The 23,804-nt window shown below is 26.7% G+C and overlaps 15 protein-coding genes across 15 annotated transcripts; 7 read left to right on the plus strand and 8 right to left on the minus strand. All coding sequences in view use genetic code 6, as the record gives it.

The window, feature by feature from the left end:
• Nucleotides 1-6: 6 nt before the first annotated feature.
• On the plus strand, nucleotides 7-1,254 carry SS50377_20065 (uncharacterized protein; the record flags this gene model as incomplete). The annotated part of the gene is made up of 1 exon (XM_067904010.1): nucleotides 7-1,254. The coding sequence occupies one exon, from the start codon at nucleotides 7-9 to the stop codon at nucleotides 1,252-1,254; it is 1,248 nt and encodes a 415-aa protein (XP_067767492.1).
• Nucleotides 1,255-1,326: 72 nt separating this feature from the next.
• On the plus strand, nucleotides 1,327-2,649 carry SS50377_20066 (TBP-interacting protein TIP49; the record flags this gene model as incomplete). The annotated part of the gene is made up of 1 exon (XM_067904011.1): nucleotides 1,327-2,649. One exon carries the CDS (start codon nucleotides 1,327-1,329, stop codon nucleotides 2,647-2,649), a length of 1,323 nt encoding a protein of 440 aa, XP_067767493.1.
• Nucleotides 2,650-2,750: 101 nt separating this feature from the next.
• Nucleotides 2,751-3,062, minus strand: SS50377_20067 (Ribosomal protein S26; the record flags this gene model as incomplete). The annotated part of the gene is made up of 1 exon (XM_067904012.1): nucleotides 2,751-3,062. The coding sequence occupies one exon, from the start codon at nucleotides 3,060-3,062 to the stop codon at nucleotides 2,751-2,753; it is 312 nt and encodes a 103-aa protein (XP_067767494.1).
• A 95-nt stretch (nucleotides 3,063-3,157) lies between these two features.
• On the minus strand, nucleotides 3,158-5,200 carry SS50377_20068 (uncharacterized protein; the record flags this gene model as incomplete). Its single annotated transcript, XM_067904013.1, has 1 exon — nucleotides 3,158-5,200. The coding sequence occupies one exon, from the start codon at nucleotides 5,198-5,200 to the stop codon at nucleotides 3,158-3,160; it is 2,043 nt and encodes a 680-aa protein (XP_067767495.1).
• Nucleotides 5,201-5,309: 109 nt separating this feature from the next.
• SS50377_20069 (uncharacterized protein) lies at nucleotides 5,310-7,268 on the plus strand (the record flags this gene model as incomplete). Its single annotated transcript, XM_067904014.1, has 1 exon — nucleotides 5,310-7,268. The coding sequence occupies one exon, from the start codon at nucleotides 5,310-5,312 to the stop codon at nucleotides 7,266-7,268; it is 1,959 nt and encodes a 652-aa protein (XP_067767496.1).
• Nucleotides 7,269-7,929: 661 nt separating this feature from the next.
• Nucleotides 7,930-10,851, plus strand: SS50377_20070 (uncharacterized protein; the record flags this gene model as incomplete). Its single annotated transcript, XM_067904015.1, has 1 exon — nucleotides 7,930-10,851. The coding sequence occupies one exon, from the start codon at nucleotides 7,930-7,932 to the stop codon at nucleotides 10,849-10,851; it is 2,922 nt and encodes a 973-aa protein (XP_067767497.1).
• Nucleotides 10,852-10,908: 57 nt separating this feature from the next.
• Nucleotides 10,909-12,033, plus strand: SS50377_20071 (uncharacterized protein; the record flags this gene model as incomplete). The annotated part of the gene is made up of 1 exon (XM_067904016.1): nucleotides 10,909-12,033. One exon carries the CDS (start codon nucleotides 10,909-10,911, stop codon nucleotides 12,031-12,033), a length of 1,125 nt encoding a protein of 374 aa, XP_067767498.1.
• Nucleotides 12,034-12,932: 899 nt separating this feature from the next.
• On the minus strand, nucleotides 12,933-13,694 carry SS50377_20072 (CAF1 family ribonuclease; the record flags this gene model as incomplete). Its single annotated transcript, XM_067904017.1, has 1 exon — nucleotides 12,933-13,694. One exon carries the CDS (start codon nucleotides 13,692-13,694, stop codon nucleotides 12,933-12,935), a length of 762 nt encoding a protein of 253 aa, XP_067767499.1.
• Nucleotides 13,695-13,746: 52 nt separating this feature from the next.
• SS50377_20073 (uncharacterized protein) lies at nucleotides 13,747-14,169 on the minus strand (the record flags this gene model as incomplete). Its single annotated transcript, XM_067904018.1, has 1 exon — nucleotides 13,747-14,169. The coding sequence occupies one exon, from the start codon at nucleotides 14,167-14,169 to the stop codon at nucleotides 13,747-13,749; it is 423 nt and encodes a 140-aa protein (XP_067767500.1).
• Nucleotides 14,170-14,289: 120 nt separating this feature from the next.
• SS50377_20074 (uncharacterized protein) lies at nucleotides 14,290-15,738 on the minus strand (the record flags this gene model as incomplete). The annotated part of the gene is made up of 1 exon (XM_067904019.1): nucleotides 14,290-15,738. The coding sequence occupies one exon, from the start codon at nucleotides 15,736-15,738 to the stop codon at nucleotides 14,290-14,292; it is 1,449 nt and encodes a 482-aa protein (XP_067767501.1).
• Nucleotides 15,739-15,787: 49 nt separating this feature from the next.
• SS50377_20075 (Beta-phosphoglucomutase) lies at nucleotides 15,788-16,453 on the plus strand (the record flags this gene model as incomplete). Its single annotated transcript, XM_067904020.1, has 1 exon — nucleotides 15,788-16,453. One exon carries the CDS (start codon nucleotides 15,788-15,790, stop codon nucleotides 16,451-16,453), a length of 666 nt encoding a protein of 221 aa, XP_067767502.1.
• A 5-nt stretch (nucleotides 16,454-16,458) lies between these two features.
• Nucleotides 16,459-18,360, minus strand: SS50377_20076 (uncharacterized protein; the record flags this gene model as incomplete). The annotated part of the gene is made up of 1 exon (XM_067904021.1): nucleotides 16,459-18,360. The coding sequence occupies one exon, from the start codon at nucleotides 18,358-18,360 to the stop codon at nucleotides 16,459-16,461; it is 1,902 nt and encodes a 633-aa protein (XP_067767503.1).
• An 879-nt stretch (nucleotides 18,361-19,239) lies between these two features.
• Nucleotides 19,240-21,318, minus strand: SS50377_20077 (Dynein intermediate chain; the record flags this gene model as incomplete). The annotated part of the gene is made up of 1 exon (XM_067904022.1): nucleotides 19,240-21,318. One exon carries the CDS (start codon nucleotides 21,316-21,318, stop codon nucleotides 19,240-19,242), a length of 2,079 nt encoding a protein of 692 aa, XP_067767504.1.
• A 63-nt stretch (nucleotides 21,319-21,381) lies between these two features.
• SS50377_20078 (uncharacterized protein) lies at nucleotides 21,382-22,554 on the plus strand (the record flags this gene model as incomplete). Its single annotated transcript, XM_067904023.1, has 1 exon — nucleotides 21,382-22,554. The coding sequence occupies one exon, from the start codon at nucleotides 21,382-21,384 to the stop codon at nucleotides 22,552-22,554; it is 1,173 nt and encodes a 390-aa protein (XP_067767505.1).
• Nucleotides 22,555-22,557: 3 nt separating this feature from the next.
• SS50377_20079 (uncharacterized protein) lies at nucleotides 22,558-23,688 on the minus strand (the record flags this gene model as incomplete). The annotated part of the gene is made up of 1 exon (XM_067904024.1): nucleotides 22,558-23,688. One exon carries the CDS (start codon nucleotides 23,686-23,688, stop codon nucleotides 22,558-22,560), a length of 1,131 nt encoding a protein of 376 aa, XP_067767506.1.
• Between the last annotated feature and the right edge of the window lie 116 nt (nucleotides 23,689-23,804).

Genomic DNA, 23,804 nt, shown 5'->3' on the forward strand with positions numbered 1-23,804 from the left:
GTAAAAATGGATGTAAGACTTCTACTATTATAATAGCTAGTATACCCTTACCCTTAGTGTATAGATTCTGCGTAGAAGTTGCCTATTAAGCCTTTATCACTTGAATTAAATTAAAAATATAGTAATTCAGTATAACTTTTGCAAATAAGCAATTAAGAGATTATATCAAACTTTACTAAAATCCATTCAGATTATATGTACACTAAGGATACAATCAACACCTATAAATCTGTTTTGAATGAACTTACAAATATAAATTGTAAATACCAATAGGCAATAAAAGCCCCTTTAACTTTATCAATAATACGAACATAATTTGAGTTACTGTAACTCATTAACCCTCATATCCTTCCTTATGAAATGGATAATTTTATTGCAAACAATTTGACAGATCTTTCTGAGTGTCAATTGATCTATCAAAAAATAAAAAAATTCTATCGCTCAGCTGATATATTTCTAATTGAAAATTTCAAGTAAGAACAGTTATTAATGGAGTAATTAACTAAGAAAAGCTTTGAAAAATAACTTACAGTTTATACACTTATTAGTAAATTTAAGTAATCTTTAGATTAAATAATCGTTAATGTGAAGACGAAAGATTTTAAAGAATTACCTATTTTAATCGAATTTTAGCCATTTAGTTCGGATTTATTACAAACATCATTAGATATTATCTTTGGTGAAATTGAGAGATTTTTTAAGTAGTATTTTACATCTTTTTGGTTCGTAGTCACTAGATAATTTGATATTGCATTTATAAAATCGAGTAAATAATATGATAAAAATCTATAAATTTCCATTATTGATGCTTTCAATATATGTATTTAGCAATTTAATGATTATACTATTGAATTATTAAAGGTAACTTAGTTGTATAATCATTTAGATTTTAATTTTTATTATACTGATTACTTAGAAAACAGACCAAGTTAGGTAAATTTAATAAATTAAATAGCTAAATTTGCAAAAAAATTCATTACAAGGAAAGATAGTAAGAATTTATTTATAGATAGTTTTTATAATTGTAAATATAATATAAAGCAAAAACAATTTTCTTAGGAATTAATTTTTACTTTTATAGGAAGAGTTTTATTAGTTTTGAATTAGGTTGTTTGTGATTGTCTTAATATTGACTAGGAAAAATATGTTAGCGATGTAGTTGGGTAACTAAGTATTGCAGGATAGGATGTATTTATCAAAGAAACAATCTGCTCAATGAGTAAAATGTTAGCTGAGAGTTTATCGAGAAAGTGACAATATTATGAATACGATATAATAATATTATGAATTTGGAAGAATTAATTTGACGAAATTTCCCTTTCACTAATGCATCTTTAAATAGAGAATATCAGGACTGATGCACAGACTAGAATCGATGCTCATTCTCATATTAAATCTTTAGAAAATGGTTTTATAGGTTAAGTTGAAGCTAGAAATGCTGCCTAAGTGCTAACATCATTAATTAAGCAAAAGAAGTTAGCAGGGCGCTCAGTTTTATTCGCAGGGCCATCTGGTACTGGAAAAACTGCTATAGCATTAGCTATAGCAAAGGAGCTAGGCGATGTTCCTTTTCATTGTCTTATTGGTTCAGAAGTTTACTCAGCTGAAGTTAAAAAATCAGAGGTGTTAATGGAAGCTTTCAGAAGATCAATTGGCTTACGTATAAAAGAGGATAAAGAAGTATTTGAAGGAGAAGTTACCAGGATGAATGTTGCTGCAGTTGAAGGAACAGGAGGATAAGTTGTAAATCGTGTTAACATTGTTCTTTAAACTAAGAAGAATGAACAAGAATTAAAGTTGGATGGAAATGTTTATCAATAATTATAATAATAGAATGTAAAAGTTGGTGATGTTATTTATATCGAGGCGAACTCAGGCTTAGTAAAGCGTATGGGTCGTTCTGATAAATATGTCTCGGATAACCAATTAGAAGCAGATTCTTATGTACCAGTACCTAAAGGTGATGTTCATAAACGTAAAGAAATTGTTTAAAATGTAACCCTTCATGATCTTGATATGGCTAATGCTCAACCAAAAGGAGGACAAGATCTGGTATCTATTTTAAATTAATTTAACAAAACAAGAAAGACAGAGATAACTGAAAAATTAAGGCTAGAAATTGATAAAGTAGTATAACGTTATGTTCAAAATGGGGTGGCAGAATTAAATCCTGGTGTTTTATTTATTGATGAATGCCATCTTCTAGACTTAGAATCATTCTCCTTCCTTAATAAGGCTTTAGAGAGTGAATTAGCTCCTATTTGCATATTTGCTACTAATAGGGGTATGTGTCAAATTCGCGGGACGGAAATAATTTCTCCTCATGGCATTCCTTCAGATTTATTAGATAGAATGCTTATTGTAAGAACATTACCATACGGCAAAAATGAAATTGAAAAAATTATTGAAAAAAGAGCTGAGGTTGAAAGCATTAAATTATAAGAGGCTGCATTGCATGCATTAGGTTAAATTGGTTGTGAGACATCGTTGAGATATTCTTTATAACTTATTTCGATTGCTGGAATAATAGCTAAAGTAGCTAATCTAGAGGATGTGAATGAAGAATCAGTATTAGAGGCTAGAGACTTATTTTTAGACGTCAAAAGAGCATAAGAAGTTGTCTAATAATAAGGCGGATATCTTGAGTGATCTTATAAATAATCAATATTTTAAAAGTTTATCTTTTGTATGATCTTAATTTAAAATAGCTGAATATTATTAAAAATAAAGCATAATAAGTAAATATTTAATCAGTTGGAGAACTTCTTAGCAGAATATCTCTTATATCTATCTTCAGCAGAGCGGACGCGAACTAATCTGTTATGGATGGCACAAGAGATGCAATATTGAGTCTTGAAGTAGATCTTGGGTAATTCAAAATCTTTGATAACGATAGCACTAGAAACATCCTGCTAAATGTTGGCTTCTACAATATGCTTGATGGTAAAACGACGAACAATCTTATCAACGGGGCAGAGACGAGCACAATTGTGGCAATGGACTGGATCCTTGCGACCAGAGTGACCTTTATAACGACCGTGGTTACGTCTCTTAACTGGCATGAGCTCAATGGAGTGGAAACGGAAAATTAAAATTATAACTAATAGTATTATTATATATTTATTTTATTAACATAGTATGAACGTAACATCAAAAATCATATTTCACTTCTGAGAATCGCACCAACAATATCCCTCATTTTCTAATCAGTTGTTTTATCTACTTTCTATACAGATTAAACAAATTAATGATTTTTAGCTTTTTGTGTATGTTAGCTAAGGCTAAATTCTTATATTAAAGTAGGCTTTGATGACCATTTTTACCCATACCCAAAAACTTTATCTTCCACTTCTTATTGATCTTACTCTTTTTATTTTTATTTATTGACTCTAGACATAAATGAATCCAAACCTTACACTTATTATGGTTCATAAATTTATGTATTTAAATTTGTACGAACAGGGCTTTTCAGCATATGTTACTCTACTTATTCAAATTCCAGTTCTCTTTTCTTATTATTTAACATAATATTTTTCATTTGTCTTTCTTCCTCAATTTAAGCCATCAGTATATTTGTATTTTAAAAATCATAATGTGGTTACATAAGTTATGAGGATTTATTAATTTTAGGTTAAAATACTAGCTCATAATCTTCTTCCTCCTAAATATTATCTTTTAATTGTTAAATTTTTTACTATTTTTTATACATAAGAGTGACAGCATCGTCTTACATAGTATAATTTCTAGTCTATTCACAGATTTATTCTGATACCTTATTTATTGTAGGTGTAAAAGTGCAATCTTCATCGTTAATGACATTATCATTAGTTCTATCTTAAGAATTTTTCATATTTTTCCTAATAACCGCATCCCTGTACAATCTATCGTGAGCTTGTGAAATTTATGCCTAATTAAAATCCATGTTTTATCTAATAGCATTTGAATGATTAATAATAGGGGTAAAACTACATTCCTATAATACTTAGTCTTATGTAGACTTAAATCTGTCTTATGCTTTGTTCTACCATATTTTAGATCTTTCATTAAAATCACCATACTATTCTGCAACAATGAGCGCTGATTTCTTATTAATACTAGGTCTAAAAATACATTCTATTTCTTCATTATTAATTTATGCAAATCTTTGTTACGATTAAGTCATTGCACGTTACTAATGACGTGTTGCCAACATATCTCTTCGTTTTTTATGGCTTTCCGTAATAGTGTTTTAATTTAAATATGATGACTCCTCTAATTCTTTCTATTCAAAAAGTTGCTACTTTCTCCTTTCATTTTATATTTTTTCAGACATAAGTCTATCTTCAACAGGTTAGGATGAACTTTTGGTGATGTGATATTAATTAATTTTTGGTGTAAATGTACAGTCTTTAAATTTTTCTCTCTGAATATCATATTTATGTTATTCTCTTTATTATAATATTTATTATTATTATAAGTATAATCTATTAGTTGTATCTTCCACAGAAGTAGATTTTTACCTACCATAACTAGAAATTTAAGGTGTAAATGTGCATTCTTTCATTTAATTTTTTTCTTATTCTTTTTTTAGTTATTCTATCTTTTACACTGTCTTTATTGATCTAATAGGAGTAGATGGTCTAGACTTCGATTTGGCTCTATAAATCATTTGTTCACTTTGTGTCTTAAATACCTGAGGTTACTCATACATTGTTATTGTCGGTTCGGAGCGAGAAATTTCTTATTATTCGTTTTTGACTTTTACCACATTTGGCTTTTTGGCTGCAGATTATTTTGCTGATGCAGAAATTTAACTTTATTTAATCTTTATATCAGGTGTCCTTTACTTTCTTTTGTTCTTTTGAATTTCTTAGACTTAAGGTTTTTAAACAGCAGCTTTTACAAGGGTTTTTTCTGAGTCTTTACTGTATTAGATTTTTGCTGGAAAATTTTATTAGACAACATTTACTTTATTCAGAATAGTAATATTTTCTTAAGTAATTTGAGAAGTTATGCCATTTTATGTAATCTTAGACCGATTTATATTAAGTTAATCCTTGATAGTTGAACTGGATACATTTAATGCAATATCTTAATTATAAGACGACTATTTTTAACTAAAAATTGAATAATCCTAATCATTTGCAGCTAAAAATTCCTCGCATCGTCGGATTGATGCCTCAACTTCATCTAGATCCATATTATCTAAACTGATATTCATTAAAAAATTAAAGCGGTATAGATTAATATATAGTAATACTTCAAATCGGAAAACTATACTTCTACTTTATTTATAAATATATATTACATCAAACTTAAAATAATAGTAAATGAGTAATTAGTATTTTCCGTTAAAAACGAAATTTATATAAGAATTTATAATATTAGTAAGCCAAAAGGATATTTTATAACCACTTTGGTCTTGGTAATATGAAAAATAGTAAACTGACAAAAAAATTATTACAGCATAACATTTATAGAAGATTTATATTCAAAATGGGTTTTCTAGCTCATTTAATAAACAAACTCTATATACTTAAAATACTATTATATACTAACAATAGATTTGTAATTTGCAACTAGACTTCCTATCTCACTTTCATAATAATTTTGATTAGAATCTATAATATAAGGTGGTTATTTCGGCTATAGTTGATGAATTTGCTGTTAAAAATATTCCATTACAGCTAATTGATAGAATTATGAGGGGTCAATTCTAATAAATATGCATTATTTTAAAAAATTTATTGCCTTAAGATAATATAAACATAATAAGACATATTATAGGTTAAAAAGTTGAATATATAGAAAAATAATATATTTAGTAATTTACAAATGAAATTAGACTAAACAAAAAGGATAATGAATTAGTTACGGATATTAAATTCACGCTCAATGAACAAATATAAAGATCTTAGAAATTAAGTTGTTAAACTTTATAATTTGTTAATATGTTATCTTCAACAAAATTAGACTAACAGAGTTTAAGATCATACTCAATGAATACTAGTAGTGTAGAAAATGCAGATAATATTTCAATAACTCAAATTCAATATTAATAAGCATCAATAGAGGATATTAATTTTAATCAAACATTTTCTGATGAAAGAAAATAAGACGATTTAGTGGAATTCTAAATTATTAATAATTTAGCTATTTATACATATATTAATAAAACATATTCAACACCATTAACTATTTGGGATTTATTTGATCCTAAATATGTACATAAGACTATTATTGGGGAGCTTATGTAAAATCTTAAGGATCTTTCCTTACTAACAAGGTATTAAACTAGATTTATTCATAATGAGAAATCTGTATCCTATTAGTCTGTATTATATTCTTAAAAATAAATTGAAATGTAAATTAGTAATATTATTGATCAGTAGTATATTATTAAATTGATAGAAAGCTTTATTATATCAAATTATAATTTAGTAATTATTGGATCTCCACCTATTGCAAATTTGCTAGCAAGGTCATTATAATTACTATTACCACCAAGATTAAGATAGAATGTGTAATTTTGTTAAACTGTTCCTTGTAATTTATTTATTTGTGATTCTTAGGTTGTAGATTTTAAATAATTTATCGAATTTCCAAATTAGAGTACAGAAATATATTATTAATCAGATAAAGTGGTAGTCAATACTGAAAAAAATTTATTTTACACAAAAGAGTAATGCGAATGTGGAAATTATAAACACGGGCAATTAATTTCGTAATGTTGTTCTATTCAATCACTTTCTGTAGATATAGATTTTTATAACAACATTGACTATCTTATCAATTCTACTTAGTAATTATTACTAACTATTATTGGTTGTATTAAAGAAAAATCAATAATTAACCTTGGAAATTAAAAAATATTTAAATAAGTTGCCGAGAAGGTTCAGTTATATTCATCTTATGGTAATACTATAGCACTTAAACATATATTGGAAGCATTTACTTGTTAATTATAGTATACTACTTCACAATCTATTTTACCTTAATCAATGATTTGTTAATATCAGTATTTATTTGGATATATAACTTTACAAAGGAAAAAGGCATTATATTACACAATTAGTCTAGAAGAACTTTTAAAAAATTTAGATGATACTTAGTAAAATAATTTTGTATAAAAGTAGTATTAATTAATTGTTAAACGCTGTATCTAGTTGTATCCACAACAAATTTAAGAATTCATATAATTTAAATATTTGTTAGAATATTATTTCCCTGGAATTGTTTAATATCTTGAAGATAGATAACAAATTCCATTATCAATAAGCTAAATGTGATATTTAATAAATATACCAATGACTCATATTTAACCACCAATATTAGTATACTTCAGTTCGCATTTTACTTATTTATTCTTTTCCTCTATTAAATTGATGATTTATTTAAAGTATAACAGACGGTTAATTATTAAATAATTTTTACAATATTTATAAGAACTAGTACTAAATTATACTTTAAAATGACAGTTTAGTTAAGTGTTTGGACTACAATATTATTCTTTTTCTGATTGTTACGAGGAAAAGCTATACAGAGATTTGTAGTGCTGTTAATTAAATGAAATTATTAATTATTATGTTATATTAGAATTAGATTTATTAAGACTTCATTAAATTGGATTTTATGTTTATAAATTCTAAATAAAATTTAGTGCTTATATATGTTATATGACATTGCTACCATATTGTTATGAATAAACAGTAATAATATTAAATTCAGTTTAGAATTTTATAAATATCTAGATTAACAGATTATTTAATATCTCTTACTAAATTTATCGCTATAGTGTTGACATTATACTGAAATTTTGACAGGGCATTTGAAAATTATAGTGTAAATAGATATATTATTTTAACATATAATAATATTAATAATATTAATATCATTTATTATTATTATTTATTATTATCTATGTCAATTTTTGAATTCCGCAAAAAGTAAATGGATAATTTGTAAAGAATTAAAACACTAATCTAAATGCGTTAACCACGTATTAAAGACTTTCTTAAACCATTTGATAAACTTAATCATGGTTTTGTAACGTTTACATAATTTCTAAGAGCATTAGAATAGGCTAATATTCAGCTTAATACCGCTGAATCTCAGGCTTGCGTAAATATGTTTGGCACTAATAATGAAATAAATTATCTAGATGCTATTAAGTTTTTCAATTAGCCGTCATCTGATCCTAGAATGGCATCAACTCATGGTTCCTTGGCGGGTATCACAGCTAGCTTTGGTGAAGGATTAGAGGATAAATATGATCAAGAAACAGAAGATATTATTGAATTCTTAAAAGAAGGATGTAGAAAACGACCAGTTATTGGCAAATCCTTTTTCTTAGATTACGATTCTATGAAGGATGGCATTATTGTAGCAAATTAATTTGCAAGAGGTTTATCAGTCATGTATTGGGCAGTTTTTAGAAGATATCCGACATAATAAGAGTTAGACAAATTAATTTATAGATTTTGGGTCAATAGACTTGTTCATCAGAATATGTAAGACTTCGATTTTGAAGCTAAAACTAATCAATCTAGAGAAGTAGATTATCGCTCATTTATTAAAGCTGTTGGTGCATCTGGACCTGGTGAAGGTGTCCCTGACGTATATATCCCACCACCAAAGTCAAATGATCCATCTTTCAAATTATTTAGAGATACTATTCCTGACAATTCACCAGAAAAAGCCTTTGAATAGATTAAAATTGCTTAGGAGAAGTTTAGATTTGATTATAAAGCATTTTTATAATCGAGAGATAAGAGAAAATTAGGTATTATCCAACTAAAAGAATTTATATCCGGCTGTGTGGATGCAGTTCCTGATTTTAAGCGTATCGGATTAGAATAAAATGACTTTAAATAGGCTGCATCTATGTTTATTGACTATGAAGCAATGGAAAAGGCAACATATACAAAACTTCAATAGACGTAACTCTAAAAGAATATTTTAAATGAAGATTTGTGTATAATTAACTATAGAAAATTCTTAGAAACGTTACTAAACCTTCCTAATGTAAATTAGGCAGCATAGGCTGGGATTTAGAACAACTTATAAACTCTTAAGAAATGCGACAAACATCCTTCTTAACTACCTACTATTAAAACTATCAGAGATTACTTAATTGAACATCCCGTTTTGCTTAGACAGGAATTTTAAAAATTCGACCGACGTGTTACTGGAAAAGTATCAGGATAGTAATTTAAATAGGTTTTAGCTTAAGCAATTTAGGTATTTTCACCATTTGTAGAAGCAGAAGAAGAAGATTTAAGACATTCTGCAAAGTTTATCAGATAGAATACTGGAATTACTTTCGAGGAACTATAAAAGGTTTGCAATTTTTATTCAGTAGAGACTGTTTCTGGATTAGGTAGTACTGATGTATATAGTGCAGGCCCTGACCAGCTTATTAATAGTGGATTTTTAGTTGATTATATTACATTTTTAAAAGATGTGGAAGCAGAAGTTGGAGATTATATACCTTCAGTTCCTACATAGCAAAGATATGCAATTATTAATTAACTTAAAATACAACCAGTTAATTAAGTTTTATGGTTAATTGCTGATTCGTTAGGTACTCGTCATTTAAAACTATCCGATTGCTTAAATTAGGGTGAACCTGGTAGTACTAAATGGAATAGAACTATATATGGAAGACTTGGAGCAAGAAAAGTATAATCTAGTCTTAGCAACATATTAGAAGTTATACTAAATGATAATTAACTTGCTAGTCTTGCATTTGCCTTCCCTCCTTAAGACGGTATTAAAATTTCAAGTTTACTGCCATAATCTTAATACCTCGAAGATGGTATATTATTGCCTAACTAAACTAGAGAAGTTGATCTTTAAAAAATATTAGATAAAGTTGAAATCTCTATTAAAGACTTCACAACTAACATGAAAGAAATTACTGATATCTGGAAACCAGCTAGAGTTACAGGTATTTCATTCAAATAAGAAAATGCTCTTGCTGATGAAATAGTTGTGAAATAAGAAAAAGACAAAGAACGCGAAGGAATGGAAGTTGTTTCCATTGCCGTCAAACATATGTAGGATCTTACAGAAGGCAAAGAGTTTAACGATTTGGTCCTTGATCAGGTATTAACTATTTAAGGTACATAGGTATCTACTGCTGAATTATTATAATATATTAAAAATCCATAAAATGCTCAAACCTAAATTTAAAAAGCAGCAGCTTGTATTCTTGCATTATATTTAGAGTTACATATTCGTGCGGCTAATCCTGCTCCAGAATTCAGAGAATTTGATAAATTACGTTAAGGGTTTGTTACTCCTGATTAATTTTCGAGATCATTTGTTTTAGCTACCATGGGCCATTTGATTAATAAATATCCTAAATCTTTCAATGAACTTACCTAGCTTTATGTCAATAAATAAGCAGGTAGATTTTTAGGAATGGTGGATTATGCTACAATGTTAAGAGAATTAGGAAAACCTCCTCCAAACTCTGTATTTGTAAGTTTATAAGACCAGGAAAGTAACGTAAAAGCGGCTCCTAAGTTACATGATTATTAAACTGTTGCAAATGAAACACAATAAGAATAGGATGAGTCCAATTATCATGCTTCTTTATAAGGTGTTTTGAAAGACTTATCTGTATTTTGCTATAAATATAGACCTAAGCTTAGAGATTACTTCCTAGACTTTGATAAGAGAAGATCTGGTGTGTGTGAAGCTAGTAAATTAGGCGCTGCTTTAAGCTAATTTAATTTTATTATTAACAATCAATAAGAAAATACTCTACTTTAATCATTTAAGAGCTCAAGATTTGGTTTCAATGATTGTTTCGAATGGAGATAATTTATAGAGGAGCTTGAGAAGGTCACAGGATTTAGACTTTGAGTGAAGGGAAATTAATATATTATATAGATATAATAATATTTACTTCTTTAAAATTTAATGAACTAGCAAGTATTGGATTATTATCGTACATTTTAGTTAACAACTGAACATTAGTCTGATATTTGGGATATTATAGAATAAAGGGCTGTCTCTCTAGATCAAACAAAATTTCATTGGTTTGTTAGATTATAATCATTAATCTTTGTTACGGACTAAATTATGAAGGATTAGAGTACAACCCTTGAAGCAGAATTTTTAGCTACTAAACTTAAAGGTTAAATTATCTCTCTTATCTAAGAAAACAAGCCTAACTATTAATCACCTTTAATATAACTTATAACAAAATTTATATTAAATGCACCTGCAGCTATATATACTGAGTAGCTTACTTTATTATGCTATTTATAGCATAATAGTTTCAGCGAATTTTTAAATATTCTTTTATATTTCCCCGTTGATGGGGGTATATTAGGACAATTATTAGATCATTTTAGTGAATCGCAGACATAATAAGTCTTAAATAATGTTTAAATATATGTAAATAATAGCAAATTTTCTGAGCATTTATTATCTGGATAGTATAATATGTAAATTGCATAGATTTATCACTCATAAGATATGAAATAAGTGGAACAACTATAAGACACTTATGAAGAAGAAGGACAAACTATAGTATTACTTAAGTAAGCTGAAAATTTAGTAGGAAGTGTAGAATACAATCCTATTTAGTAATCTTCGGTATATAATAAAGATTTATATAATGAAAATTTATCGTTAATAAAAAAGATTTAAGAATATGAAGATACTGTAAGAATTTTGCAGTAAGATTCTCCACAAAATTAAGTATAATAATTACAATTAGAGTTGGCATAAACACGACATGCATTTGATTAACTGATGAATAAATATTAAAACTAAAAATAATATACATAGGAGCTTGAATTCAAATCCAAATAATATAATGATAAAATCCTCTAATTTAAATAGTTATTTGAGTAAGCTAATCAAAGGTATGAAGACATGAAAAGAGTTGCTAATGAACGTATTTCATAGCTGAGATAAGGTACTGGTGATTCAACAGAATTGGAAGCTGCTCGTTAAGAAATAACTAAATTAAAAAGCGAAAAAGCTTAGCTCAGCGATATAACTAAGAAACTTATTAGCAAATTAAATAATAAGTGAACCATTATTACTTATTATATTTTATATTATGGTATATTATAAGTTAATAATTAAAATGGGCATAATAGAGTAATTAGATATAATTATTGAATAGCTTACAGATACAAGTAATATATCTAGCTAAGAGCTTTCAAAGTTATTAAATGAATTACAATTAATATAGAAAAGATCATAGTAATAAAATATTGAGCTATCAGAGGAAATAATTATTTAAAAATTATTAGCTAAATCAGTGTAATAATCTTCCGTAATAGTTATTTAAAAATTACTTAAATAGATGAGATCTTAGAAATTATTTAAAATTGATAAGCTATTTAATAAAATCCGAGATTAGAATTAAAATATTATTATACATCAGATATCAGACTCTGGAATAAAAATAATTGGTTAAAATTTCATTTCATTAGCACCAGATTTGCTAAATGATTAATTCTTTGTTAAAAAATAGATTAAAAATAAAAATATTGAGTTAGAATATTAATAGCGATAAACTACAGCTCCAGCCCAGTTTAAGGCAAGCTAATGGGAATAAGAGAGAAAATAAAGTATTTTGAAGTATTTATAACAGATAAATGGTAGTGGATATATTAGAGCTTTATTATCAAAAAATATAACAGAAACAGCTTTAAATATTTTTAATACTAGTTAGTTAATAGCAGAGGGTCATATTTTTATTTAAAATATTAGTAAAGATGATGCACTATAAATAGACCAATAATTATTTCATTCCAATTAACCGTTTGAGGAGACAAGAATTTTTGTGGGACAAGTTGATCAATAAATTCTGAAAGAAACAAAAGGATAGGTTTTTTCTATTAGTGTAAATAATGAACAGTTTAGATATTGGAAAACATAATATGAAAATATAACTGAGTTTACTTTTTGATCATAAAACCATCTCACTCATCTTCAAGACCATAGACTTTACGATCGAATTCTAACAAAGGTTTTAACTTTTAGGATTTAGTCCATATTCCAATTGTTACCAACGCATCAGAACCAGCTTAATGTTGTATACCTTCTCTACATACTCCATAATAACTTGCTAAGGTTTAAAGTGAACTTTCCCACTTTTCTACTAATTTTAGATCAAAATAATGTGGAAATAATGTTTCAGCTAATATACTAAATTCAGAAAAAGAACAAGGTAGGGCGGTCAAAGTAGCTGATTTAAGCAAATATCCTAAATCACAAAATCCATGAAAGTAAATCCACTTTATCTTATTGTTAAATAATAGTCCACTAGACATAAAATGATATGAAAACTTAATTGGACTAATACCTTCCTATAGAAGTCTATCAAAAGGCACTTCATGTCTTTCTAATAATTAAATTGATGACTCTTATCCTATATCATTAAGTTTGTCATATTAAAAATTAAATTAGAATGTTGAAGGATTGGGCTGATTACCATAGGAATCCGATAGAGAAATGCCCAATTAAATAAGTTTTAGGTTATCAATATTTATCTTAAATTTACCATATCGGGTAAGTTATCGAGGCAGATGTCGTTGATTGGTTCGTCCTGTAAGTTAGTCTACATCTTCAAAATAACCAGGAAATTCAGTATCTACACCTAGCAGTGGATATTTATCAACCAATCTAGACATAAGTCTAAAAGATTCATCTAAATTATATGAATAGACCTCTTAAATAGTCATTTTAATTGTGGAGTGACAAAAAATATATATTTATCTTATATAATAATTCATATCACTTCAAAGTTTAAAAAATTTACTAAAATATCTCAAACGTAATTTCATCGCGATCTTTTATTACTATATTACTTAATTATTATATTATCTCCTTTAAGTTATCATTTGAATAAATACAAGCTAGATACTTAAATACAGCCTAAGGCTAAAGATATCCCTTTTATTTGTAATCTAAAATTGTGAATAATATATTTAATGGATCCTTTAAGTCAGCATTTTAAGCTGTATAAACTAACTATGACAGCCCTATAAATGTTATGTGCTCATTTTATATCTTCAAAGTATCAAAAACAATAACCTATAGACATTCATCAATTTCTATATTTATATCCTGTAATATCTAATTTAATTAAATCTAGTCTAAGTATCCTCTTTCATTAAAATCTAATTGTGTAAATCGTTATAAAAGAGTCCTAACCATTTTTATGAATACAAATTTATATCAACTAAATAATATAATAATTAAAAATTAGATACACTTCATAAACCAATGTATCTTTTTAAAAAATTAAAGGAACTAAATAATTATTTACTCAGTTGATCACTCATTCAATTTTAAACTTTCTACTTCTTCATTTCTTAAAAAATCCTATTAGATTAAAATATCACTAGTATCTGGTTAAAATACATTTTTGATATATTTTTTCAATAAACTTTCATCAGTATTAAGCCAATTTCTAATTTTTACCTGGCAGGTGGGAATCATTGCAGCTTTATTTATTATTCCAAGAACTGATTGAGCAGTGAAATTCTATCCATCTACAAAATTCAAAAAGTCTTCAATTTAATTTGCAAAATTACAGCAAATTTAAGTATTTCCTAAAACTAGTGCAACCAATCTCAATGCATCCGTAGGGTCATTTTAGAATTGATTTACAATAGATTTAATCAATAAGAAGGGGAAATCAACATTTATTCTTGAAATTATATTAATTATTGAAATGTCAGTTTCTATCGCTGTGAGTATAGCAAAGGATGCGAAAAATGATGTCTATGGGAACAATGATAGTGTAACTAAATGATTGAAAATCTTTGTTTGCGCCATAGCTGAAATTCCACCTTGATGTTCTAATAAAGGACACAAAATAAAAGTAAAGTCGTTATAATATTATGTATAAAATTAACTAGCCTATGCTATAGTATCAGAATATGGGAATTTAACTTTTTATCCCAATAAATCAGCCAAATGTACGTGTGTATTAGTCACAAATATTAAATTTTAGATCTGTGTTTCATTGTTTAAATACATTGTAATTATAAGTTGCAATGCCGCGTGGGCTACAAAATTCTGTTTATCCCCAGCCATCGCTGTAACGATCAAAATCATGCTCTCAGCAGAAAATAAAAATTAATCTGTTGATGATACAATATTAAGAATATTTTCGGTATTTTAATTCAAATATTGCAAAATTTATTTATCAATTAGCTACTCAATGTCATATCTTTGCTAAATTTCTGTTAAAATTATTTTCTCAGAGTAAATTAAATTACTAACTAGTGAATTATCAGCATTTTAGAAAAGAAACTCTGGTGTGCTGATCCATTCGAAATTAACATTTTACCAACCAAATCCGACAGTTAAAAGCTATTGAAACTATGCTAATTTGGTTAAAATTTTCAACAAAAAAAACCTTATATTACTAGTTTTTTCAGTTTAAATTATATCTAAAATATCTGTCTTTTTAAAATCTATTTAGCCTAGTTTATATAACGAGCTAATGCAGTATTAGGCAAGGGGCTTTACCAGTAACATGGTATGATTCTGATTACAATGTTATTCTAGGAGTTTCAAAATTGCAAAGTGGTGCGATAATGAATCCGTTTGAGTTGAATCTACTAGAAGTTACTATAGCAAGTAAATTGCACCTTGAACAGGATCAAAAGGGATGGTTACATTGAGTTTTGAAGATCTATCGCAAAAATCAGGTTCATAATAAGGTGATATTGACGAGAAATTTTAGTCAACAAAATAATGGCGCAAATTGTCCATTTAAAATAAATATTATAATTAATAAATATTTACAATATAGAATAAAATAATGATGAAATTAATATGTAGTAAAAAGGGGGTTATTTTTGATTTTGATGGAACTTTGGTAGATACTAGTAAGGTATGGAACATCATTGATAAATAATTTTTCGAAAGACGAGGTATTGATTATAATTTTGAAGAATATTGGCCTCTTATTTAGGGTAAGTCCTTAAAAGATATTTGTTGTATATTTAAAGATTTATATTAATTAAATGAAAGTGTAGAATAGATTTTAGCTGAATATAATCAATTAATATAGTTAACTTTTAAAAATAAATTGAAACTAAGGGATGGTGCTTAACAATTTATAGAATTGCTAATTTCGAAACATATTAAGGTTGGAATAGCTTCATCTTGTTCAAAAAAAAATATCTTAGATGTCATAAGTAATTATCCAATTATATAGTAGAATATAAAAGCTATAGTAACTTCTGAAGAAATAAATATGAATAAACCTTGTGTGTAAATATACTAAATATGTGGAGAGTTAATGGGAATATGTAATATTAAAGATGATATAGTTATTTTTGAAGATTCATATAATGGGATTTTAGGCGCGAAATAAACTGAAGCATTACTTATCGGTATTTCTAGTTTTGAGAAAAGTAAATTTATTGAAAGGTAAAATATGTGTAACTTATGGATAGAGAATTATTAAAATTTAACTGAGTGAACATTTCACTTCTGATAAAATAAACAAAGTTATTTTAACTTAAGCCTCGCTTGTTTCTAAAATGATAAAAACAGTCCAGGACTAGTAGGAGTTTATAATAGTTGCGCTATTTCCTCATCTTTAAAATATTATAGTTAAATTTATAGTGGAACAGAATTAATTTATAAATTCGAAACCAGTGCTACTGATTTAAAAAGCGAATAAAATGTTGTCTCATCTATAAATGCATCTGAATGAATTCGTTTAAAATAATATGCAGTCCGTTGTTCAATAAAACGAATGAATAGTTTAAAATTATTATTTTAAATAAATTATATATAATTTATTTCTTTGCATACTAGACTAACCAGTTTTATGAAACTTTATTATGATAACTCAGATAATAATTTATACAAATATGAAATCTAATTTTTGTCTGTTATCTAGCTGAATAATAAACTTTATAGATACGGAATCCCTCCAAATTCTATATAGAAGAAGTCTACAAAATCTAATAAATATATAGATAACTATGAGCTAAATCTTGTGGTTGTGAAGAATTACTTAACCTCTACTTTTGTTTTCATAAAATCTCTAAATATTCTGTCCAATCTACCAGAATGAGAAGAAATTACCTAAAGTTATAAGGTTAGGATTTTAATAGAAAAAAATTCAGCAAATTGTTATAAAAATATTTAATCTTTCCCCTATAGTGGAGCGATTGTTTTTCCAATACAAGTAAAATAAACCGATAAAATCTAATTTGTTATTTATGATTAAACAAATTATTTTTGACAATAGAATAAAGTTAACATTGCTAACCTGTATAATATAGGAACCTAAAACTAATGTATATCATTGCTAATAATAATTTTTGGGGTTTTATGCTTTGAAAAATGAGTTTGAAGACATTATTCCCATAAATTAAATTCAGAATTATCGGACTCAAATAGTTTATTTTGAAATTATAAGCCAAACATTGAAATACTAATTAATGAAAACAGGCTATCGTTTAGAACCTGGCTAATATTATCAACTAAACATGATAATAAACGTTTTGATTCTTAAATTATTGAAGCCAAGTCGAACAGTTAAATCTCATCATAGTAGACTGACAATTATCCATCGCTTACACTTAAAAAAGTAATAGCGAATTTATCACCAAAATAGTCTTTATATATTTTTAACTATTCGTCCCAATTTATAGTATTTTGATAATTACTTAATTATTATATATCTTAATTACTTATTAATCCTATAGCTTGCCGCAGAGGTTTAGTATTATCACTAGCTATAATTTAGAATGTTTCTAAACATTTACTATAAAAAAGCGCAAATTTCATTATCCAATCAGCTTTTTTCTAAAAATTGAAAATGTATTTTTCGATATATTCCTCATAGTCAAATTATGGAGATAAATTTTAGATTGACCTAGAAATCCCAAATACTTAAAATTAGAAATCGTCGCCATGTTCTTAATATTCATGAATAGCTTCAAAATATATTTACAACCAATAAAATGCTTTCAACAAAATTGCTGCAATTCTCACTGACTTATATTCTAAAACAGTTTCTAATAAAGTTGACGAACAGTCTATTGATTTTTATTTAATTGATTTTAGCAAAAGATCAACTGGAGAATGGTAGAAAAAAATAATTGGTTTTGCTCCTGTCAATATTTTTTAAAAATCACGTATCATAAGTAATGATGATAAATCTTCATTTTTTGGAATATAACTTTAATATTCTGTTTCTATCTAAATCTAATCCTTAAAAGCTCTCTATAAATACTGAGAATAATCTAGATTCTAAGTAAAGAATTCTGGACATAATAACGCATCATTAAGTGTTAATTCTTCGGTTTTTATAAAAAAATTCTTTTATAACTTTTACTAAAAATCAATAAATTATAATGTAACATCAATCATTTATTTTACTAAATAATATTTATATATAATAATGATTAAATATTTTTAACTATATATAAAATATTATATATCTTAATATTAATATTAATTATAATGAAAAGTCGAATAAACTTTTGTAAACAATAAGCTTTATCTTAGCAAGTCACTAATATATCTTTACTGACTAGCAAAAATTCATAAATAAAACTGAATCAATCAACATAGACACAACATATATATTTAAAATCTAAAACTAATTCTAATATTAAGGATAAACGTTACAAAGTTGTTAAAGATTTGTATACAGAAATTGAAGAACTTATAAAATCTAAGTTTTAATCTTTTAAGATAGAATAATCAATAAATTAAGATAATCTTAATTTGCATCATGAATTATTTCTAACTAATAAAAAGTTATCTGCTGATATTTAATAATTGAATGATTAAATACTACTATTAGTAACAAATATATCTGTGATAAAGTTACAAAATCGATTTAGCTAACGATGCTTTAGTATTGATGAAATACTAGTATCAAATGAATTTAGTTTATTTACATAAAAACAATCCCTAGAATATATATTACTAGATTCTGATATTAATTAGTATGTAAAGTGGCAGACTTAGAATAATGAGATAAAATTAGAAAACAAATATAACAAGTTGCACTAGATACAATAAGATGTTGATAAATAGTCTAAATTGTTATACTCAACAAACTTATAAATAGTAGAATAGTAAAAATAATGTTAATATGCACAATAAGATATTAATGATATTAAATAAAAAATTAATTTGGTAGGTGGGTAAATTAGTTAATATTATTAAGCGAGAATTTGTATGAAAAATCTTATTCAGATTAATAAAAATTTAAAACTATATCTATTATATTTAAAATGATCATTCTACACCAGATGCAGCATTACATTTTTCACACCAATTGATATAATCTTCAAGTTTCTTCATTTCCATTTCCATTTCCGTCTCTTTAATTTATTCTGGAGTAAACTATTAAACTATCCCAGTTTTAGATTTAATTGGCATATAAACCGAGCGTTTACGTAAATTAGGACTTAATTTAAAGACACGGACTACACCTTTATTATCACCAACTGCAATAACCGGATAGTAATCATTCATGCACATCTTTGTTAATCTAGCATCATCTGGAACAACTACTTAGACACAAACCTCGGACTCTTTCTTTTAATCGAAATCAAAAATATGAATAGTATTAGCAGATGTTGCTGCAACTAATACAGATGATACATCCCTAGAGAATTAACATGCAACCACTGGAGCCTATAAATCATATGTAAAAATAGGAGTAGGTCTTTACATTTGCCATATTTTAATTAAATAGTCTTCAGATGATGTAGCAACTAAATCTGATCTATATTTATTCCAAGTTATTTCTGTAATTGGCATAGAATGACCATTAGATTATAAATTGAATGATTAAATGAAATTAGTTAAATACGCAGTAGAACAAATACGAAGCATGCCAGTTTCGGTACCAATTGTATATAGCCAAGGTTACTCCCAATTAAGTTTAATACTAGTTAATCCAGTTACAGGAGTAAATGCCGAATCATGTTATTCATTGCTGTCTTGTTTAGGTGCAATCAAAATAGTTGCATCAGACTAAAGTTATGATTTTTAGTTTTACTGAGAAACATTGCTAACAGATTATTTCTTAACTTTATTAACAACACCAACATCGTTAGCAAATCCAGAATCTGTAATAGTGACTTAAAATACAACACGTAAATCTCCTTATACAAAAGCCCATGCGAATACTTGCCCATCAGAAGATACAGATAAAAATTATTATAAGCCTAACTCCTTATCAGAATCCTTTCTCCATTTAACCCCCGTAACAGCAGTTAAATGTTTTTTAGTGTGTGTACTGGATTAGGCTACGCAAGCAGGTGTATTTTCTAAATCCCAAATTTAAACATTTCCATCTACAAGACCAACTAGTAATAAATTTTCGTCATCTTCATTCCATGATGTACAGATTACATCACAATGAGTCTTGATTTATTTTTCAGAATAAAATGGATTTTTAAGGGAAAATATGCAAACTAAGCCAGGAGTGAATGTAGTACTTGTGGGTTAATTAACACCATAACTGACAGCAAAAACATCCTTATATTTTGGGTGCCAAACAATTCCTGAAACAGGTATTGACGTACTTTAACTAAATTTCCATAATGGATACAAGCTACCTTCTTGCGGCTTATACTAATCTGCTGGATCATTCCAAGCTGCAAAGTCTGTTACAACCTCAGAAAATGCAGATTGTGCAATTAATTTTTCGCTCAAATTCAGACTTGTTACTATCTTTTTAATGCTTTCATCAGGTAGAGTAGATAATGCTGAAATTTTATTATCTTCTGTTTTTACCGTTGTTGCACTTTCAGCAATTTTTGGTTCTACATAACCTTCATGACCTGCAAATTCAAATGGATTTTAAGTATTAGCAACCAAAGCAGCATCTTCTTATACCACATTCTTTTTCTTATCAACTTTATATAAATCGTAAATGATAGATTTAGATAATTGACCTTTAGTGAAGCCTACTTCAAATTATTATGTTTAAATATTCATTATTCTTGGAGGTACATTGAAAGTTTAGGTTCCTCTGTTAGAAAAATTAAATTAATTGAATAGTAGCTTTTCTTAATTGTCCTCAAATGCGTTATAATAGTTTTCATCATTGAATACATAGCTTCCATCAATTTCAACATGAAAATGAGTAGCTCCTGCATTAGGATCCATTTTAAATTGCTTTTATTGATAGTTATATCTAATAAGCTGTTATGGTGCGTTAGGATTAGTAGCTTAAAGAATACGATTGATTTCTTCAGTAAGCTAAATTTTAGGTACTTCAACTTATAAATCAACAATACCTGATTCCAAAGTTGTTCCAGGTTTCATTGATGCTGTAACTTTTTGAGTTGGCTTAGGAGGCATAATTTGCGGAATGTAAAAAACGAATAATATTTAATATAATATATAGTAATATATTAATTTTTAATGGAAGGAGACTCTTTAATTGAAAATACTAATAATTTACCTTTGCAACCACCGAAGCCATTATTGCCTAATTTTTATACTGATAAATAAGTTGTAATATTAAAGATTATAATATGTGTAATTTTCATAATTTTCATAATAACATACGAATCACTAAATATATGCAGTTCGGGTTTCGCTTCACCGGTTCACAAAGTATATTAAGATTATAGATTTCAATTTAATAGGCCATAAATTATACACAACACTTAATTTCCAACGGATACTATGTTTTCTTTTGATTAAATTTTTAATAGCAGTATATATACTCCTGTATATTAAGAATAATACTTTAAGAATATCCCTTTTTCATTGGTTATTAATAATACTATGCGAAGTCTTAATTCTGCTGAAATATCTTCCTCTAATACGGAGTTAAATACTATTTATTTATATAATTCATTGAGATATAATGTTTATATTGACTAGCCTTTATTTAATAAAAATTATTGGAATTATTTTGGTAATAATAAGTCAGTATATACGTGTGGTAATGTAAATATTGAAAATCTTGATATCAAATCATCCTTATTGGACACCACTAATATTCCTATCTGGTATTTTAACATTAATAGCTATTAAGCAAAGATGCATGATTTCAGTTTAAAGATTAACTTATAATAAGGTCAGTGTATTGACTTTCTTCTTATACGAGAATATAATAGCTACAAATTTTAGTTAAATTAATACGATTTTAATGGAAAAATAATCATTGAAAATCTGTATAACTCAACAAATGATTTTGAGATTAGATTAATTAATTCATCAGCTAACAATATTACGCTCATAAAAATCCCTTAAACAATTTATTTTAATCTAACATAATCTAATTGTACTTATTATTTACCATTTTTAACAAAAAATAAACCTAATAACTTATATGGTGTTATTTCAAATATTCCTGATAGAAACGGGGATTAGACTTTAACAAAAGTCAAAATTAATATAGACTATTAATATAATGAATATGTTGATATAATACTCATAAATGGACCAAATTTAAGATGGAAGGAGTTATTAAATGCATTTATTATTTAATCTCCAGAAATAGGACAATTAACAATTATATTAAACGCTTGGAACTGCAATGTAATAGATGATAGAACGAATATCTTAAGATGTATACATAAGTGATTTTCACTCATTACCCATTATATTAGCTAACACTTTTCTTAAATAACCATTTTCTTCTCCTTCTTATGACAGCTCTTCTTCTAACACTTTAATTCTATTATTAATTTTTTTAACACTATTCTTATATTAACTAAGCTCAACCTCCAGCTGAAGTTTTTATTTCGTAAGTTAATTCATCTCGTGTATACCGGCTTAATCAGCTTCTCTCATAGCTTTATCTATTTCTCTTTGCTTATTAAGTTAAAATATCTTCATTTCTCTCTTTGCATTTCGTAAAACATTGTCTGTTTCATTTTTTACTCTGCCCCCTTGTTCAATACCTTTATTTGTCATTAATGCTAAATCTGATGTCAACTAACTATATCTAACTTCAGACTTTAGTTTATATTTTTATGCATTTGATAACTAATTACCAACCTCTTCGAGTTATCTAGATGCTTAGTAATCTCTAAAAGCTAAAGTTTCCCTAACCCTCGCTAAAGATGCTTATAATTCACCAATTCGTCTTGCTAATAATGCTTCTAATCCTTGTTTTTCTAAAATTAAAGAAGTAATTCTAGATTAATATGATTCACATCTTTATGATACAGTATCTGTTCCAGGATCTGTATCAGTATTATTTGTATCCTAATTATCAGATTTTAAGGACTAAGGAACATCAAAAATATCTCCACAACATTCAGAGCATGCATCTTTTTATTATTATTTTCTATCCAATTCACCTAATAGTCCTACAGCACTTCGTTTAGTCATTCGTGACCCTTGGTATTTTTAATATATTAATGACTAATATTATTGTTAAGATTCTTATGTTTGTTATGTTGTAGCCTATTTTGCTGCATTCAGCAATTAAGATAACATAAATCTTTATTCCTAAACTTGAACATCTGTAATTTGTAACTAAAATAAATATTCATCTCTATTTTATATTGCCTGAGAAATTTTAAGGACTAAATCATTATTCTCAGAATTCAAAAGTTCTAAAATAGAAGTTTATTCTCTTATTTTTTCTTTTTCTGACAATATAATTTAAATATCATTAATAATTGGTTAAAAAGAACCACACTAACTATCCAATTATATAAGTGTCTTATTAACATCATTAAATAATAATGCTGAATTTTCTTAAACCATGTATGTAGTATTAATCGAAGATTGATTTCCAGAAATTTATGATTTCATCTAATAAAAATTATTTCTATTATTATATTTAATTAATAATATAAATTTACATAATTATATATCATTAA

This window comes from Spironucleus salmonicida, chromosome 1, assembly GCF_000497125.1.
Source record: "Spironucleus salmonicida strain ATCC 50377 chromosome 1, whole genome shotgun sequence".
Taxonomy (NCBI): domain Eukaryota; phylum Fornicata; order Diplomonadida; family Hexamitidae; genus Spironucleus; species Spironucleus salmonicida.